Source organism: Echiichthys vipera (genome assembly GCF_963691815.1).
Source record: "Echiichthys vipera genome assembly, chromosome: 13".
In the NCBI taxonomy this organism is placed as follows: domain Eukaryota; kingdom Metazoa; phylum Chordata; class Actinopteri; order Perciformes; family Trachinidae; genus Echiichthys; species Echiichthys vipera.
Window position 1 is genome coordinate 16,390,174 of NC_139838.1, and position 18,959 is coordinate 16,409,132.

An 18,959-nucleotide genomic window follows, 5' to 3' on the forward strand; every position below is an offset into this window, starting at 1 on the left:
AAATAAATGCAATTTCATTTTGTGTTAATAACACTACATACAGTTATAAAGACCACCACTGATTATAATTTAACCATTTGTGTGAAAAAAAGTAACAGCAACAAAATTTCAAAACCAGATTGTAGCTGTTTTTTTCCCCTGCCAACTGTACAGTTTTTTTATGATTATCTAGACAACTCCCTAGCAAGCATTAGTCCTCTCACTGGTAACCGAAAAAAGGTAGACTACACTGCAACACCCTATTTACAGTATATTATTTATATATTTATATATATATATATATATTTATATCACACTGGCTGTAATTATGACAAGATATATTCATGAGCGTCATTAGTGCAAGGCATGGGTTAAGACCAGTAAGAAAAAAAAAAGTTATTGACCGTGTGTGTGTGTGTGTGTGTGTGTGTGTGTGTGTGTGTGTGTGTGTGTGTGTGTGTGTGTGTGTGTGTGTGTGTGTGTGTGTGTGTATGTGTAAAACAATGTACAGAAGTGGGTGAGATGTGAAAAAGGTGTGTGCCCAACATAAGTGAGGGATGGGTGTAACAGACTGTGTGCGTGTGTGCTTATGTTTAGGTCAATTTAATGTGTGCACGCACGCGCACACACGTGCACGCACGCACGTGTGAGTGAGTCCATGGATGAAACCTGTCATCAGCCAGCCAGCCCTGGCCCAATGTGTACACACTGACACACAACTGTGTCTAAAGCACTTCCTTAAACAAGAGAAGGTGACAAATAATTAATTGATTCAAAAGGTGATTATGAAGCAGCCTTACATATTGCAACTCCCAGCTCACTACCATCACCTTTGTTTTTTACCAGGTGCAAACCAAGAAGCCTTCCACCAACATAAACACAATGGACAATGGAAAAGGTAATCTGCATGAACTAAATCATCCAAAGACAGAAACCACGAGACCCCACTATATCCACAAAGGGATGGTCTACACAAGATGTATGAAAGGACACTGCATCAGGAGATGGGAAGGTGGTGACACTGATGTGCACCCCAGGGACTCCTGTGCCTTGTTGTGGAGACAGGTGGGTGGAACGGGGTTTTGCTGTGCTGCATTGGTCCTTGCAGACACTAAAGTCACAGAGTAAATACTGTGAAACATTGCACAATGCCACAGCTAGAAGCAGTCATGGCCCCAAAACAGAGCCTTTAAGAATGTACACTAGTGCTACTGTGGGTTCAGTTGGGGAAAGGACATGGATAGTGTGGGCAGGCAGAGGGAATCAGAGAGAGAGTCTAAAAGGAACACAGTCCAAAAATGTTTTTAAACTTTAGGATAAAAGTGACGAGACATGTGGAGCTTAGAATTCTTTCAAGCTCTCCACCCTCTGCCTTTTCTATTTCTTAGATTCACAGCCATACACACCTTTTTCTCTAATAGACGTTTTTGTTGTGCTACTACAGACAAAAGTTTTTTGTTTTTCTATTTTAGGCCATGTAAGTATACAGGTTTGTGCATTCTTAATTTCGGCAAAAATGGTAGCAAACAATGAGAAACCAAATGATCCAAAAACTGACAAAAACAAAAGACTGGTATGACAAATGCAGTAGTAAAGTCTTAAGCTATCCCACAAAAAGGGAAGTAACTGCTTCCTCTAAATGGATTTCATATCTATATGTTGAAAAGAAGATGATGGAAGGTAGGGCGCGTTAATGTCTCTAATATTGGCAGTCATTAATCTATCAATAATAACTGATAGATGTAACAACCTGGATGTCAGAAAGTAGGAAATAATGGTTAAGAGGCTTAACCAGGTAACAGATGAGTCATGATGGAGGAAAAGAGGCAGGGTCATTTGGAGAGATGAGTGTAATGTGTTCATTACTGAAAAAAAAAGAAAAAGGGGGGGGGGGGTTCTTGTCTTGTTTTGCAGATCAGAGAATCGGAGATAAGAGTACAACACATTGCAACAACATTGTAACTGCGTCGGCATTCATGGCATCGGCCGCAAGAGTTACTGCTCTACTGGTTGGTTGGAGGGAAGGTGCTCTTCACGTTAGTTACTGCAGCATGGAGCCTTGGCCGGCTGGGCAGCTTCTGTCAGGTCCACCCCCCGGTTCCGCCCGCTACTGGCTCCTGCAGCCTGTGGCTCACTCTTGGGCAATCTCTTTGCTGAAGGGAAAAAGCAAACCATAATAAACAACATAAAAGACACAGGAACTTTTCAGTTGCATGCTGCACAAGTTATAAATGAAATAACTTCATATAAATCATCAAAAACATCAAATAACAGAAGGATTAATCAAGGTGGCTCTGGTCTATCTATCTATTTATCTATATGCATCATACAAATCCAATGGCAAAATTTATGAATTGAAAAAGTGTCAGGAATTACCCACCAATAGCCATAAATATCTCATTCACATTCATAGATGTCTTGGCCGACGTCTCCATGAAAAGTAAGCTGTTGTCATCTGCGTAGGACTGGGCATCCTGGCAACACAATGTTGACATCATGAGTTTTCAATATGTCCTCACAAATGCATGCATTCAGGGACATGAAACAACATTAGATGTGGCAGTGAAAACTAATGGAGACGAAACAGGGATATCCATGTGACGTAGGAGATCAGTTTTGCCAAGAAATGCAAACCTAAGACCGACTTTCAACAGTCTTCAGTTTCTTCAAACCTTTTTCGGTTTGTTCGTTTGTTCTGACCTGGAAGTCGACAGCTCTCTTGCTGGCTAGATCAGCTTTGTTGCCTGACAGAGCGATGACTATATTGGGGCTAGCTTGTCTTTGCAGCTCCTTCACCCAGTTCTTTGCCCGTGCAAAGGACTCCTAAAAACAGAAGAAATGAGTGTGATCCGTCAATACCCTCATGTGATCATTAGAGTGTAACGCCGGCGAAATTGGACCCTGCTGTCTTTTTCAGTATGAATATACGTCAAATAAGACTTCGAGACCGTTTTTTTGGGTGATCACCTATTAACAGAGAAATCCCGTACAGTTGCTAGCAGCCAGACATGGCTAACACTGAGTGGCTCTGGCAGAGTGCCGAACGCATCCAAAATGTTTTTATTTAACCATTAATATTGCTCAAAATAGCACCAAACCTTTGAAGTAGCATTATAACTGTCTCTACACATAACATGAAGCACCAACAACATGGTTAGAGAGCCCAGAGTTTATTGAAAAATAGTTTTTTACAATGTTACAAGCCTTAGCAGCCGGCTCTGTTCATACTGACAGGCTGTCGATATGAACATGCTTCGTTTTATGCGTAGGGACCCTAATCGTGCTACTGCAGAAGTTTGGTGCTATTTTGAGCAATATTTGTGGTTAAAGTATTTCTCTTTAAATAGGTGATCACCCAAAAAACTTGTCTCGATGGTTTACTTGATGTATATGCATGCTGAAAAAGACTGTGGGGTCCAATTTCGCCGGAGACTTTAACTTCAAAATATATTTCCTTTCAAATTCAGCCATTTTCCTATAGTCCCCCAGCCACTGCGTTTAAACTACAACTGGTTGTACACTTCTGAAGTAATAAGAACTTTATCTGGGGTGAATGAACTTGCCTCGTTTGTGATGTCGTAGACCACGATAGCGGCCTGTGCTCCTCTGTAATACATGGGTGCCAAACTGTGGTAACGCTCCTGACCCGCAGTGTCCCAGATTTCAAATTTCACTGTTGTGTCATCTAGACACACTGTCTGGGTAAGAAATGCAGCTGAAAGGAAAAAATAAGGTGAGGGATGAGTCAGCATTATATAATCATGATTTAAGATATAAACAATACTTTTTATAATGCCATGTAAACAATACAGGTCATATTATACGAAAACAAATCATTGCAATTTGTTTCCATTATGTGAGACGAAGACATTGTAGAAATAAATCTCTGCTTCAGTGGAAAAGAGACAGATGACATTTATAACTCAATTCAAGTGCTTCTGTACAAATATCATTTCATTTGATAATAAATAATATTTCAATAACACTAATGCTTTATGCCACACTATGTAAATCACCACACACCACTTCTTCATTTTGTCAATAAGACCTGCATACATTTCGAGACCTCTAGGCCTAATCTTATGGGAGCTAGGGAGGTTTTAGTGTATGGTGTCAATGTTGTCACAAAACCTCTCCTACACTGCCAAAAGTGTGTTTGGACACACAATTGTGCCAACTGCTTTCACTCCCTTCTGACACTGAAAAAATATACTGAAGCATTAAGCTGACAAGTAAATATTTTACAGGCATATGTTGCTGATGATTATTTTTGATAATGTTTCTGTCATTTATTTGATTGCTGGCCCTGTAAGGAGGAACTTAGCTCTGTTAAGCAGGTTATGTGTTGATGTAGCTTGGCTCCCATTCAACATTACAACCTATGCAATACACTATTGAAAAGGGAAAATGATTGATTACAATCCTCATGATTGATATGCTTATAGCCAATGACAGCTCGTTCTACCACAAATGCATAAAACATAAGCCATATTGACGTTCCACACTTGGAGCGCTTTCTGTACTTCAGGGGCTATCCCGGGGTGACAACTAAACTGAAAAACAAAGGAATACTTTTATTTTGCAGGCAGCTACCTAACAAAAACAAGCATACCCAGCCATCCTGTGCTGGACGAAGAGGAAATGTATTTTCGGTCTGAACCATCTAAACAAGTTTGATTTCTGTTTCACGAAACAAGTTAGCAGACCATTGGCAATGGACTCCACACAACATTTATAACGTAACACATTTTTATGAAGAACCCTTTTGATTGGTGGACACTAACAGACTAAAAGGAAGGGATAACCAAACTATGGACCAATGTTCGGAGTTTACAACCACCAAACAGGTATTTGCCGTGTTTTCTTGTCGTTTTATTATTATTATGGAAAATTTGAATGAATCATTCTTTGGTAAGCATGATTTCCATTAAATGAACTTAACAATTCAATTGTGGAGAATCTAACGGGGGTAAAGTTGTTGTTGTGACAACAGCGAAGCACCCAATTGCCTATAAGGAACTGCACCTATTCTGAAACGCACATGGCTGGGTAACAACCAAGTAACAGCTCATGAGAAATAACCTGGTTTATAAATATGAAGCTCACCTCCTATTGTGCTCTCCTGGAATTCATGGAACTGACCCTTGACGAAGCGGAGCACTAAGCTGGACTTCCCAACCGCAGACTCCCCCAACAACACAAGTTTAAACTGACAAATCTTGTTCCCTGCATTGGGTCCATTGGGCCTCGTAGCTCCTCCTCGATTGGCCATGACCTAGTCAGATCCCCCGGTGTCCTGTGTGCCAAACCTCACTATCAGGACTTCTGTTGAAAGAAACAAGATAATAAATAAGCTTACGAAGGAGTAACAAATATGTGTTGAACTTTTCCGATATGAACACAACAAAACATATTTGTTTACATTGAGTGAAATGTAATATATATATATATATATATATATATATATATATATATATATATATATGATGGGGGAATTAACGTGGCTCAAAATAGAACAAAATATGTGTTTTCTGATATGACACAGAGAATAATACAGCATTACTATGTGCAAAAAGTGGAAAATTAAAACCTACTGAGGGTAATTGTAGGAGCAGCTGTTGGTTTTAAGTAAAACTTTTAACACTAAAAACTTTTACTTCAGTGTGATTGAACAGCTGCAAACAATATGAAATATACAAGTCTTAGCTGTGATCTTTTCCCTGACTTCTCTTAATGAACATGTGATACTGGGCATTGCAAGAATTCTAAAGAGTATTGGGAGAACAGAATGCAAACAATAGCACGGATGCAGTTTAACAACAATAAAAATGGATGTAATAATTTAAAAAAGCGTATATGTGTAATTTTCCAAATAGCCTAGGGGGAGCAAGCATTCGTTGCCTATTTAGAATACCACCATACAAACAAATCAGAAGACCCTCTAACTAAGAAGAACCACATGAAAAAATCAATTTAAAAATATTTAAAAAATGTAAATCATACAAACTACAGCTAGACTGATAAATAGACTGACGGGAAGGGAAGTAAGCCTTATTCCAGTAGTATCATATTTCTTTACATTGTGTACTTTACAATCACAAAAAATACCAGGCTTCTACAATAAATACGCATTTCAAACTATGCAATGAATAAATTCAAATGTTGACAAAATATGCTTAAAATGTATACAATCATTACCTTAATTTTTGTCTTAAAGAATAGAAAAGGTAAATCAATTTCTAAACTTATTATCAAATCATTTGAATGGATTATAAACACTTGAAAAAAATGCAAAGCCCACAATTTTTCCAGTTACGAACATGAGTAGGCATGCCTTGCCTTAATGAATAGCATGATGAAAGAGGCAAAGAGAGCCCACCACATACAGCAACATCGAGCAAAGGAAGCCTTGTCAAGAACCACAGTAGTTTCACCCACCCACATTACTTGAGCCTCTTACAACGACAAGAACCTCTGCATGGATGGATACATGCCATGCATTCATGCATTACTTAGTAACTTATTTAGTACTGGACTGCTGACTAATTTGTAGACAACAGATGGTTGTTATCAGGAGGAAAAAGTCTATGTCTGATTAGCAGGGAGAAGTTTTCCTGAGTATGATCTATGAAATCTTGCCCCTGACTAAAAAAAATCATTACTATTATGACTTCACAGTGTGTTCCTTATCCAGGTAACAGATATCATGCATACTAACAAATAAACTGATATCGTATCATACTCACATATGCTCCCTAATGCAATGCCTGTGCAAAACAAGACATCTTTGTAACCCACATTAGTGACATTTTGTTGATATTGTGCTGGCCTCTGTAGTGAAGTTTTAGGCCATAGTTTAAACCTGTGTGTGTAATACATTAAGTTAAGTTGTAATACCAAAGCCTGTGCTGAATCAATAACACAATAAGGAGGGATTTCTTTAAAGTATAATAATAATATACGTAGAATTGCATTCGTACACCTGTCAAATGATTTTCTAAAATGACAAAACACATCCGGGAATGGGAAATAACTCTGAATAAAAAGCTCACACAAAGCAATAGAAAGTGAATAGTGATGTCGTTAGTCGTTCTCAAGGTAGTAGTAGGACTGGCATTTATTCTAAAAATGAATCATTTAAACGGTATATTATATATTATAGATAGTACGACTTGCTGCTGGTCATGGAGGAATTGTTGGGTCTCTGTAAATCATAAAGGAGTGTGGCCTAGACCTACTCTATATGTAGAGTGTCTTGAGATAACTTTTGTTATGATTTGGAACTGTGCATGACATTGAACTGAATTAAACGGAGGTGAGCAAGAGGAAAACAAATATGCCTTTAAAGGGCTGCTGCGTAAAAAACATAACTGCGTGTACTCGCTTACACGGCAGGGACTGTCAACAAACACTGCGCACTGCACTGCTCACAAAACATTTGAATTTGACTGCCATTAGTTGACTGTAAACACGCTGTACGTTAGCCATGCTTCTGTTTTGATTTTAGAGGACGACGCCATTTTCCAAATTGTGTTTTTGTTGTCTAACATTAGGTAGTGAGCGTACTTGCTATTAGCCAACCGTAGTTGCCTTTTAACTGTCCAGTGACGTTAGCCTCTTTAAGAAAAAGCACACAAAACGACACCTAAATAAGTTGCACAAAACAAACACGACGGGTTGACAAGTCAAGTCGTTGTACTGCGACACAAAGATATCAAACCGAAATGTTGTGCTAGCTGGCGTACGTTATTTTAAAGGAGAAGAAGCCAAAACCATCAATTTAACACTGACGCTAGCCTGCTAGCAGTGTTAGCGTCCCACCCATTTAGCTGTTAGCGCTCACAAAGTCAACTGTCATCAGCTTCATTAACCAGACATTACTAACCACCTGCTAATGACACCGCATCAACACATACGAGGAATAGCTGGACTCGATAAGACATGACAACGCCCCGTATTTCTGCATTCCCTCGGCTATCAACCATCAGCGACGTTAGCTGGAGGTTAGGCTAACAGCTAACAGCTAGGAGACAGTCAGCTGGTAACCACAACTTGTCGATTCTTGTCAAGTTCACTGTACCTGAGAGCCAGGCGACGTTTTGAACTTTGAATACCACTGCTGTAGTATTTACACACGGAACCCGGGCCACTGTGGTGGGGTCGGTGGTGTTGGGGAACCAAGAAAAATAATTTCAACAATCCCGTCACGTCTCCTCCTTTCTTTCTTCTCGCAACTTCCCCCTAGAACCAAAACACAAACAAGCTCTTCCGCCCCCCGTGCCACGTCACACAGCGCGTCGCCCTCCTCTAATTAGTACCTAAGCAAAATAAATCCTATTAACACCCTCATTTCAAAATGCATGGACGGGGACAGCTATGGTGTTTTTTGTGTGGGCATGCTGATGAAACTTTAAACCATCTATTTTTTTAATGTAATGTCACAATGCAATTTGGGTCAGACTTGTGCACTTGTATTATCCAACATATCATTCTGCTTTCCCCTTAAATATGTTATATTTTACTATGAAAATAAGTGTCTTCGGTGTTTGGTTAGTTTTTTCCTTTTTTTGGTAAATATTTTACTCACAAGCACAAAAAATCTGCCTCCACACCAACCTTTTCTAATTTTTGGATTGAATTAAATTCCCTTTATAAATCCTTAGCCGTAGTCAAAAACACTTTTAGACAACTATGAAAAGATATTTGATGTACCCCCTGGCATTTAATGAAATTATTCATAACAGAGATTATTACATGAATCTATGTTTTGACATGTTTATTTATTTATTTTTTTAATTTAATTTGAGATCCTTGCTGTATTATTCTTTTCTATTCATTGTTTGTTTTTTTGGATGTGAAAAAGCTCTCATGTGTTGTGTTATATGTTAGTGTTTGACACCTCCTGTATGAATTGAATATTTAAATAAATAGTTTCTTAGCAAAAAAAAAAGTTTCTAAGCCAAAAGAAATACTGTAAAAATTATTCTGGGAGCGTCAGTTTACTGTGTCGTTCTGGAAAAAAATTAGAACTATTTCAACATTCAAAACAAGCAGTTCATTTTTTTTATTTACTTATGAATTTTGAGCATGTAATGTTGAACAAAAAATAAAAACAATAGAAAACAAGTAAACAAAAAATATCCAACAAAATAGAAAATTAAAGAAGTTACAAAAAATATTGATCAACACATTATGAGCTTACTATAGACATTATCATTGGTCTAATATTTGTATTTATTGCACATTTATGTATTTTTACAATATTGCATTGTTTCACAGCCACATTAGATATTTATCAATACAGCCTAGGAACAATATGCATGACTGTATGTTGTTTGTATAGAAAGGAACAAAGCTGAAGCGGATGGGAGACGTGTGATGTGTCCATGAACAGAAATCAATATTTGTGTCACAATAAGGCAAGTTTTGTTATGGTTACTGATATTAACCGTGCAACTGAAGCAGTGGTTCTCAACCACGCTTTTGGCTTGGCTTGAACTATTTTTGACTCCCATCACACATGTCCACACTAGTTTCAAGAATTTCAATTAAATAATGATTTCTCTGTTTCAGACTGTTTGACTGGATCAATTTTGAGAGGCCTGAAAAGGTGAAGGTATTTCACAAGAAAGAAATATTGATTTCAGAAAATAAACATCATTTTGTGTACGAGAAATGGAAAACGACAACAGGTACCTGTTATATCTTTTGCAATCTTTAAAGAATGTTATCATTTAATGTTTCTAGGATCGTTCCCAGAAGTTTGTATGACACTTTTTTAAAAACCTCAGGGTTGTGTTCCCTTAATTTTTCCAGGTTATTCTTGAAAAGTGTTTAGATAGCCTCCAGGAAAGGCTAATAAACATTTCAAGGACCATAGATAACATCATTGAAAGTTCATAGAGCTATTAAAAGTATTATATATGTATATTCATATAATAATATAATAGTATAGAATACAGTATCATGCATACAGCTTTAAGTGTGCCAGAGTAATTGGACACTGAAGGAGATACAACCCCAGAAGAGATCATTTGCAATAGCCTGACATAGTTATCATTTTATACATAAAAAAAACCCAAAACATTATTAAAGTGATAAATAGTTGATTGAGTTATTGTTACTCAGTTTGTGTAAAAAGCAATGATCGCTGGGCTCTGTTCATTATTTTATTAATTTATTATAGAACCCATAATTTATCTTAACACTGGAGAGAAGAGTGGATATGATGCATGAGCAGCTTATAAGACAGAGGGGAAGTAAACAAGCATTTTGTAACAACTGTCCACAAAATCTCAAATGTATTTGAGACTGCATGAGCCAACAGGTCACCTGTATCAAGAACAGTGTGTTCTCTCACTGCTCTAAGACACGCTCCTGTTTGAAATGCGTCACATGGGTTGAATACCTAACTACACAAATGTGAAAGGATGATTTGATTGAACAGCTGGCTGCTGTCATGAGACAACTGTAGCACACAGATGCACCAGCAGGCGGCGCTATGGCCTAATTAACCTCGGAGTTTAGCTGAGAGAAGAAGAAGAAGAAATCCCCGCCCTGCTCTCCTGGTCTTTCCGGTTAAGGCCATATCAGCACGTTTTATTTATTGTGGAATAAATCTACATTTATCTGTGTTTTATCTTAGTTTCTGTAACGGCTGTTGGTTTCCTAACACGGCTCAAAGCGAGCAGCAGCCTCCAGTCATGGAGGAGGAGACAGCGGAGACCCGGGAGGAGCAGCTGGCAAAGCTGCACCGCAGGGAAAAGAAAGACATGCAAGGTAGATATAACCTCGACTGGTTCAATTCAATTCAATTTCAATTCAATTTTATTTATAGTGTCAAATCATAACCAAAGTTATCTCAGGACACTTTACAGAGTAGGTAAAGACCCAACAATTCCCCCACTGGTTCACTCCTTGGTTGGAGCTGAAATTGAACCTTTGCTGTCAGTTTGTTTGCATCTCATCTGCTGTTTAAGTCTTGGAGTCCAGCACAATAAAGTCAGTAAGTCAAGTAGTGAAACCTGTCATTTCACAGGAGACAATTCTGAGGAAACGTACTATTCACCAGTCCATTTATGCTTTCTTTTTTTACTAGAATATAGATTATTATATACAGATCTATATGGACTGAAACTGTTTTTCGTAAGCTTTTAAATTCTTTCTTATTACCTTTTATTCATCAGCAGTGACAGCATTAAAACAGCGTTGTAAACATAAAACACATGGAAGAACTAAAAGAGAGATATCATTGGTTTTCAGACGCTGACTTCATGTAAATTTAAATTGAAAACAAAAATATGTGCATCATTTGACAATGTATAGCAACAATATAAATGGGAAAAAGATTTAAAAAAAGGAATACTACATTACATACAACAGTGTCAATAATAACATGGCTGTAAAATGGGAACTATTGTGTGGTACTAACAAGTGCAGTATCAATGCAGGTAAAGGCTAATTATTATTGCTGTACACAGAACTCAATATTGCACAATTGAAAAGGATCATTTTTAGGATAATACTATATAATATAACTTTCATAGTATTCCTGATTCCGATGTTGATAATCCTGGCGGCTATCAAATGAATACATATTTTTTTTTCCAACCAACTTCTAGCACCACTTCAGAGCTGAATTCTGTAGTGAACGTGTGTAGGTCAGTATTGTTTTGTCAAGACAATCCGCTCTTGTGCTTAATTTTCAGCTAAAATCCAGAGCATGAAAAATGCAATCCCCAAAAATGACAAGAAAAGGAGGAAGCAGATGACGGAGGAGATTGCAAAGATAGAGGCTGACCTCAGCCAGAAACACGAGGAGGAATTGAGGCAACTCAAATCAACACCCAGCACGGAGGTAATTATCTGCATTCAGACAGTTGACTGATCCCATGGCTACGCGTTAGGATTTAAAAAAGATGTACCGTTTTTAATGCAGTCACTGTATAATTGATTGCACGACAGGTATTGTTGTATCGTTCACACTAGACACATAGTTGTTTTAAAATGCACATAGTTGTATTTAACCAACTGTAAAACAAGGACGTGTGTACTGAGCAAAGTATGCACAGAATACATTTTTACACATTTCTTTCTCATTATTCATGTTTACATGAAGTCTGTTTAGTAGAAAATGTCAATGTGCAACTGAACAAACATTCTCCTCACTCAATCTTAAAAGGTGAATGAAGTGGTAAATGGAATGGAGACCATAAAGATGGAGGGTGGTGAAGAAGAAAAAGAAGAAGAAGAAGAGGTCAGCCAGCCACGTGTAACCAAGGCCCAGAAGAGAAGGGTGAGATACAGGTTCCACCTTTAACGGGACCATTTCAAGTGTTGTTTGTTAGTGGCCACAGCACTATAACTGTTACTTAGTGTACAGTGGAGGAAGCACAGCGATCTATCATCCGTATTTACTAGAGTTCCCATTCACAAATCACAACATTCTGAATAATAAACACGTCAGTACCTCTATAGAAGGTTAATTCCTTAACATTTAATTTATAATATTGGTATTTTCAACTTACCATCTGTGATTGCGTTCCTTTTCAATTTTGTTTCAGCCGTGGTTTCAGATTCTAGTTAACTGCATTTTCATTTTAAATGATCCTCTCCAGGACAAGAAGGCTGCCCAGGAGAAGGAGCGGGAAAGCAGGATAGCAGAGGCCGAGGTGCAAAACCTGCAGGGTGTGAGGCACCAGGAGGGTTTGAAGCTGGCTCACAAACTCGCGCAGCAACAGCTTCAGATCAAGGAGATCTCTTCCGATGGCCACTGCATGTACCGTGCCATTGAAGATCAGCTGGCACAGCGAACAAAGGTACATATTGTTATAGGAGCATCATAGCTGCAGCTGTTGTTTGAACACCTAATCAGAAAATGTGATAAGTAAAAGTCCACACTGACCCGTTTAGCGTCACCTCAACTGAAAATGCTGATGGGAAAAACATGTTGTTCAACAGGAGTACACACAGAGTACATGTTCTGTTCTGTTTTATTCCAGCAGGGGTTAATGGGTGTTAAAGAACTGCGGTCCTGCACTGCTGAGCACATGAGAAGCCATGCGGATGACTTCCTGCCTTTCCTCACCAACCCCAACACTGGTGACATGTACTCAACAGGTAACACTTTGATCTTTCTTTTGGTTTTTAGAAACAATCCGTCATATGTATGACTATATTAAAGACCATAGATATTCCATATGACATATTACATTTTTAGAAAGTAATTATGTGTGTGCACAGTATTCATGCAAGTGTTGGTTTCCAGATGAGTTTGAGAAATACTGCAGTGACGTGGAGCACACAGCGGCTTGGGGTGGACAATTGGAAGTGAGTTCTTACATTTTTTTTTTGGCAGATTCACTGTGCTGTTGCTCGTTGTCCTTTTCAGTGATTATTTTCCTTTTCATGTCTTTTCCACCAACAGTTGCGAGCTTTGACCCAAGTTCTTCAGCTGCCAATAGAGGTGATCCAGGCAGAGTCCCCATCTATAAAAATTGGGGAGGAATTTAATAGTGAACCCATCACACTTGTGTACGTTGTATATACGTTGTTATGTTCGTCAAGGATCAGAATCAGAAATATTTTAATAATCCCAGGGGAAAATTGTTTTTGTTTCAAACTCCAGCTATACAAACAACATATTTAACAACAACAATATTGTACGGGTAACATATTTGTAAAAACAAATTTTCAGGTTATTCAGGTGTCATTAGCGTAACTGTTCAAATATCTACAGTTAAATAAGTGTTTAATATGAGGCTGAAGACATTACTATGCAATGCACTGTAATGAAGAACATAATATGACACTTTTAGACCCTCATCCAACTGCATGTAAATGTTAAAGAATCGATAAGATAACAACATGGTTATCACAAAGCATACTCACTCTTAATTTATGCATGAACAATGTCACATTACACATTCTGACTAAACGTTTCAGAATTTTGACTCAGAATATATTTTTCATTGCTTGCAGCTATATGCGTCATGCCTATGGACTAGGAGAGCACTACAATTCTGTGGAGCGGCTAAAGGACCCGACCAACGCGGAGGACAGCTGAGAGACAGCTCAGTCTCGGTGTGACATAGACGAGTGTGTGCGATGCAGAGTGTTCAAACCGCTCACACCAAGGGCCCCTAAATACTAACGTGCACTTCTGTTGAACTGAGGTTAACAGAGAATGTTGCTGTTTTCAGAACGGTTTAAACACACATGGTACATTCGTGGTATGTCTGTGTTTGTAAGTCAAAACGATATCAGTGGGGAGAGGGAAATATAGTTCTGAAAACAGTATCATTGTGCTAATGGAAAGTAGCATTGAAGAGAAGTTTACTGGACACCCCAGTGGTCTATGCCAATGACCCCCAGTCAGGGTTCAGTTCAACCCATTTTGGGGAGCGATGGCGTACCGCATACTTTTGATCCAAAATGGGCAGGAGTGGGCTGCAGGAGCTGTTGATCATTCATGTCACTCCAAATATCAATAGAGCCACTGAGGGGTTGTTGAACTTCAGCCGTGTTCAAGGAATTAACTTAATTGTGGAACTTGTAAATCATATCAATGTAACATAAACATATACAATACTAAAAAGGAATGTCACTGCTTTTTGTTTTATTATTTCTCATTCTTACTTCTTTTTTCTTGCAGTGCGCACATCCATTCATTCTTGAGGTGTCGGCAACAACTATCTGTACAAAAATATGAAGCAATACCTGCACACTGCTGTCTTAATCTGTCTCAGTTGTTTTAGTCTACACACGACATTTTGACAACAGATGGTCTCCCTCAGGTTAATTCAAGTTGTCAGCTTCCTCCTATGGTAAACTGTACACATGCTGGAGGCCTAGAAAATACGATCCAACGCTCATTGTCTTTCACTCTCTCACTAAATAATGTTGGAAAATGCCAACCATCTTACATTATCTCCACTACGTTTAATAGGGAAATATTTTACTTCATTACATATTTTTTACAGCTATACTTAACTTTGATATTCAACATACAATAAATACTGTATGTTAAGTTTAGAAAAAGGCTTTTTTTCAAATAGATTATGTTTGTGGTTTATCCTTGGCAAAGCGAGCAGAGAACAACGGTATCATGGCTACTTCTGCCTAGATAAAAAAAGACCCTCTGAGGCGCATGTTAGACCGAATCCTGCATATATAAACCTGAAGCACCCATGGTGCCTCCCAGTTCTTACAAAACAGACCTTGCATAAGAAATTACAATTTAAATAAAGAAATAGGTGTTACACTCATCACACTCATATAAGTATGTCAAACTATCTTCACCTTGACCAGATACATCAAAACTCTCCTTACACTTTAATGCACAAGTATTAATATTACTAATCCAGTCATGATTTATATAACATCAGTGGTGGAAAGTAACTATGTACATTTTGCTCAAGTACAATTTTCAGGTACTTATACTTCAGTATTTCCATTTTCTTTGCCGCTTTAAACCTTTACTCAACTACATTTTAGAGGGAAATATTGTACTTTTTCACTTCGTTTATTTGATGACTTACATTACTTTGCAGATTCAGATCAATGATACAAAATAAAATCAACAAATGAATGATAATCTTTTATTATAGATTTAAGATAAAAATATGAAGTAGTAAAACAATCCTCATCTTTACCAGCTGCAGCATTAATGTGATGTACACGTTAATTAATTAATAAATACAATCCATATTAATTTCCTATATATATATATATATATATATATATATATATATATATATATATATATATATATATACTGTACACAGTCTGCATAATGAGTACTTTTACTTTTGGCACCTTAAGTATACTGTATCTTGATGCAAATACTTTGTGCTTTTACTTGAGTAAAAAAAAATATATACATACAGACTGTTTTATTGCTTCTCTTACACTTTGTAATGAAGTTTTCTTTTGAGGTATTTCTACTTTTACCTTTTTTAAAGTTTTCTAAATTAATATTGAATCCACAGACTGAGCTGAGGAAGCATCCTGCTATGCTCAGCTGTCACCGCTAGGGGCCGCCTTTCCCTCAAAGCTAATCGTCGACGTGCTGATGGTCAAAAGCGTCTTGTCGCCATGGAAACATACATGTAATTGCTTGTCGGAGTGGGTTTTATTTTATTTTATTTTATTTTTTGAAATGACAGAGTCCGTGGTAAGAGCCCTGTACGGCAAATCGACTTCTTTAAATCTGAGCTCAAAGAAAATAAGTGTGGTTCCCAAGAGTGTTTCCAGACTAACAGCGCTCTCGGTTCTCCTGTTGAACAACAACTCCATCAGCGGCCTGCCCGCAGAGCTGCTCTCTCTGCAGCACACCGTGAGTCTGCTCCGTTTGTTTGCTCCGCGCTTCATCTGTTTGCTGGAAATGTTCCAAGACAACTCTTTTAAATGTTTTACACACCACGCAGATTAGTGATTAAACACTTTTTCGTTTTTTTTTTGAAATGCCTGCAAGCTCGTTGCGCTGAATTTGGGCAATAATGCTCTGAAGGAGGTCCCCGCTGTTCTGGGCCATCTGGAGTCCTTGAAGAAACTGTATCTGTTCAGCAACCAAATTGCAGCAGTGCCTCCTGGTGTGATAGGTAGGGTCGATTCTCACTCTTCTGTATGATTAGATCCTCGGATGATTTGTTAAGAAAACAAAGATGAAATTATTGTCATATTTATGTTTGACAGGTGGCTTACAGAACCTTGTTGTGCTCAATCTGAACCACAACCAGATCCAAAGACTCCCACCAGAGATTAAGAGGTACATTATGTCACCACGGTATCCAAGATCTTCACACTGTTATTCATAATAGCTTCTGAAGTTGACTACCGATTTAATATTTGTAAGGCTGCATGTTATTAGGGCTGCTCAAAAACAAAGTAAACCATAATTATTGTTAAGATCACGATCATTTAACACAGTTACTCATTGACTTTGGCAACATCAAGCTTTTTAACACTGGTTTTTCTATCAACATTATATAATTCAACAAAAAAAAGAAAAAAAAGAGAGGGATACATAATAAATATATACATTTAAATGAATAAAACGAAAATAATAAATAAAACAATGTGGTGGTGCACTTCCACAACCTACTGAAAGCTACTGAATATATACTCAACATATCAAAAATGATAAATAAAAATAAATTTGACAAAAATAAACAGATCAAATATGATGGCTACGACCTACTGAAAGCGTACCGGTCAAGGGGTGTGTTGAATTTTTACAAATGTAATTTATTTTAAGACAAAACGAGAGCATGACTGTAAAATGGAATGCAGCCCAATAATCGCTTTATTTCAATTATTTTGTTTTCATAATCGTTGAAAGAAAAAATCAATAATTTAAAAAGAAATTTGATGTTTATTGACGATTGTCGATTTTATTACATGAGGCTAAATTAACTCTATTATTAACTTTTTCATATTTATCTCAAGAAATGGTCACAGAAGGTCACAAAGGGATTAAGAATAACGTATTGCTGTGTTTCCATAAGCTTGAGTCGACTTCGACATCTCAGTGTGCTGGATAACAAGCTGGAGGAGGTCCCTGCTGAGTTGGGTCATCTCACCATGTTGTCCGAGATAAACTTGACTTCCAATAACTTGTCCTGGCTACCTCAGCAGCTGTACCAATGTAAAGAACTAACCAAGTTGCACGTAGCCAGAAACAAGCTGACCAGCCTCCCAGAGGTGGGTATTTGCTGGTGTGATTTTTACTTTGTGTTTTTAAAAAACTGTACATAGTGACAGCTACATAACCACATGATTGCCTTACATTTCGCCCAGGGAATCAAGGCACTGACAAAACTCCAAGTTCTGGATGTTGCTGGGAACAAGTTGTCCCTGTTCCCTGTTGAGGTACAGTCTACAGTGATAATTCAGCAGCACAATGCTGTGCCATAAAAGCCACAACTTGTATTTTCCACTGTATGACACATTCCTGTGTATAGTTTCACCTGCTGCCCCTGAAGGAGCTTTACTATGAAGGCAACAGGTTTGTGCGCTGTGAACCGATGTCGTCGGTGCAGGACGCAGAGGTGCTTACATTAAAGGTACAGTGTCACTTTAGTACAACAGACAGAACACTTTCCGTATCACCCACTGTGTAAGATATACGTCTTTGTCTGTATTCAGTAACATTGTGTTGTTGTATTTGCACCTCATTATTCTCGTTGCATCTTTGTTTCTCAGGAACTGGCTGCCAGATTTGTCCTACGAGAGGATAGAAAAAGGTCCTCTCTGGTCCACAGGATGCTTCCCCACTACCCACTCCTGACTGCCCTGTTGGCCAGTGGCAGCTGTTGTGCGTTCTGCCTGGACCCCTTTCTCACCACCTGGCTGGAGTGTGTGCGTTTTATCAGTCTAAAGAAGGTTGGTTTAATGTTTTATCCCTACTATCATCGCATTATGGTATTGTGTGAAAAGATTTTCTAGCATTGTCATGTTTTATGTGTGTTACAGGACATGAAAATGAGGAGCTCGCAGACCATTCCGGTGCGCGCCCTTCTTTGTTCGTACAAGTGCTTTAATACGGTCGGACACTCCTACTACGGTGTTGCTACAAGATAAATAAAAGTTCATTAAAATGTACTATTCATAATCTCAAACACTATCCGGAAACCGTTGACACAGATCTGTTAATACACACATTTAATAACCAACCTCATTAAAACAATGCATTTCTGTCAGTAGTTAGATATGTATGTATGAGGTATATTAATATGGTGCTATAATTTCCAGGTCTTCAAACATCCTGCACATGTCATTTGAATCTGTGGTCACTAGGTGGCATCCAATGAACACTGAAAAGTTTCTGTCCAGTTGGATCTTGCTTGAAGGCTTCATCTGATAGCTACAATGTTTTGTCTAAGCTGTACACAGAAGTTAGCCAAGTCACAATGTACAAATGTGGTATCCTGCTGTTGCAGTGTTTATTCAGTTTTTGGGAATTGTATGAAAGCTTTGGT

At 38.1% G+C, this 18,959-nt stretch overlaps 3 protein-coding genes across 5 annotated transcripts; 2 read left to right on the forward strand and 1 right to left on the reverse strand.

Annotated features, from left to right (window-relative positions):
• Nucleotides 1-389: 389 nt before the first annotated feature.
• rab5aa (RAB5A, member RAS oncogene family, a) lies at nucleotides 390-8,215 on the reverse strand. Its single transcript, XM_083925522.1, has 6 exons — nucleotides 8,060-8,215; nucleotides 5,086-5,304; nucleotides 3,543-3,694; nucleotides 2,680-2,802; nucleotides 2,360-2,453; nucleotides 390-2,132 (listed from the first exon to the last, which is right to left on the reverse strand). The coding sequence occupies exons 2-6, from the start codon at nucleotides 5,249-5,251 to the stop codon at nucleotides 2,017-2,019; spliced, it is 651 nt and encodes a 216-aa protein (XP_083781648.1). The 5' UTR covers nucleotides 5,252-5,304; nucleotides 8,060-8,215; the 3' UTR covers nucleotides 390-2,016.
• A 2,351-nt stretch (nucleotides 8,216-10,566) lies between these two features.
• otud6b (OTU deubiquitinase 6B) lies at nucleotides 10,567-14,521 on the forward strand. Of its 3 annotated transcripts, none has more exons than XM_083925518.1 (8): nucleotides 10,567-10,758; nucleotides 11,688-11,836; nucleotides 12,161-12,274; nucleotides 12,597-12,797; nucleotides 12,981-13,098; nucleotides 13,247-13,308; nucleotides 13,406-13,512; nucleotides 13,960-14,521. In XM_083925518.1, exons 1-8 carry the CDS (start codon nucleotides 10,683-10,685, stop codon nucleotides 14,042-14,044), a joined length of 912 nt encoding a protein of 303 aa, XP_083781644.1. In that variant the 5' UTR covers nucleotides 10,567-10,682; the 3' UTR covers nucleotides 14,045-14,521. The 3 variants fall into 3 exon arrangements, with proteins under 3 accessions (XP_083781644.1, XP_083781646.1, XP_083781645.1); XM_083925520.1 differs by having other exon boundaries at nucleotides 13,406-13,444; XM_083925519.1 differs by having other exon boundaries at nucleotides 12,984-13,098.
• Nucleotides 14,522-16,138: 1,617 nt separating this feature from the next.
• Nucleotides 16,139-18,561, forward strand: lrrc69 (leucine rich repeat containing 69; the record flags this gene model as incomplete). Its single annotated transcript, XM_083925521.1, has 8 exons — nucleotides 16,139-16,312; nucleotides 16,454-16,580; nucleotides 16,675-16,747; nucleotides 17,487-17,682; nucleotides 17,779-17,850; nucleotides 17,943-18,044; nucleotides 18,184-18,363; nucleotides 18,454-18,561. 8 exons carry the CDS (start codon nucleotides 16,139-16,141, stop codon nucleotides 18,559-18,561), a joined length of 1,032 nt encoding a protein of 343 aa, XP_083781647.1.
• Nucleotides 18,562-18,959: the final 398 nt, after the last annotated feature.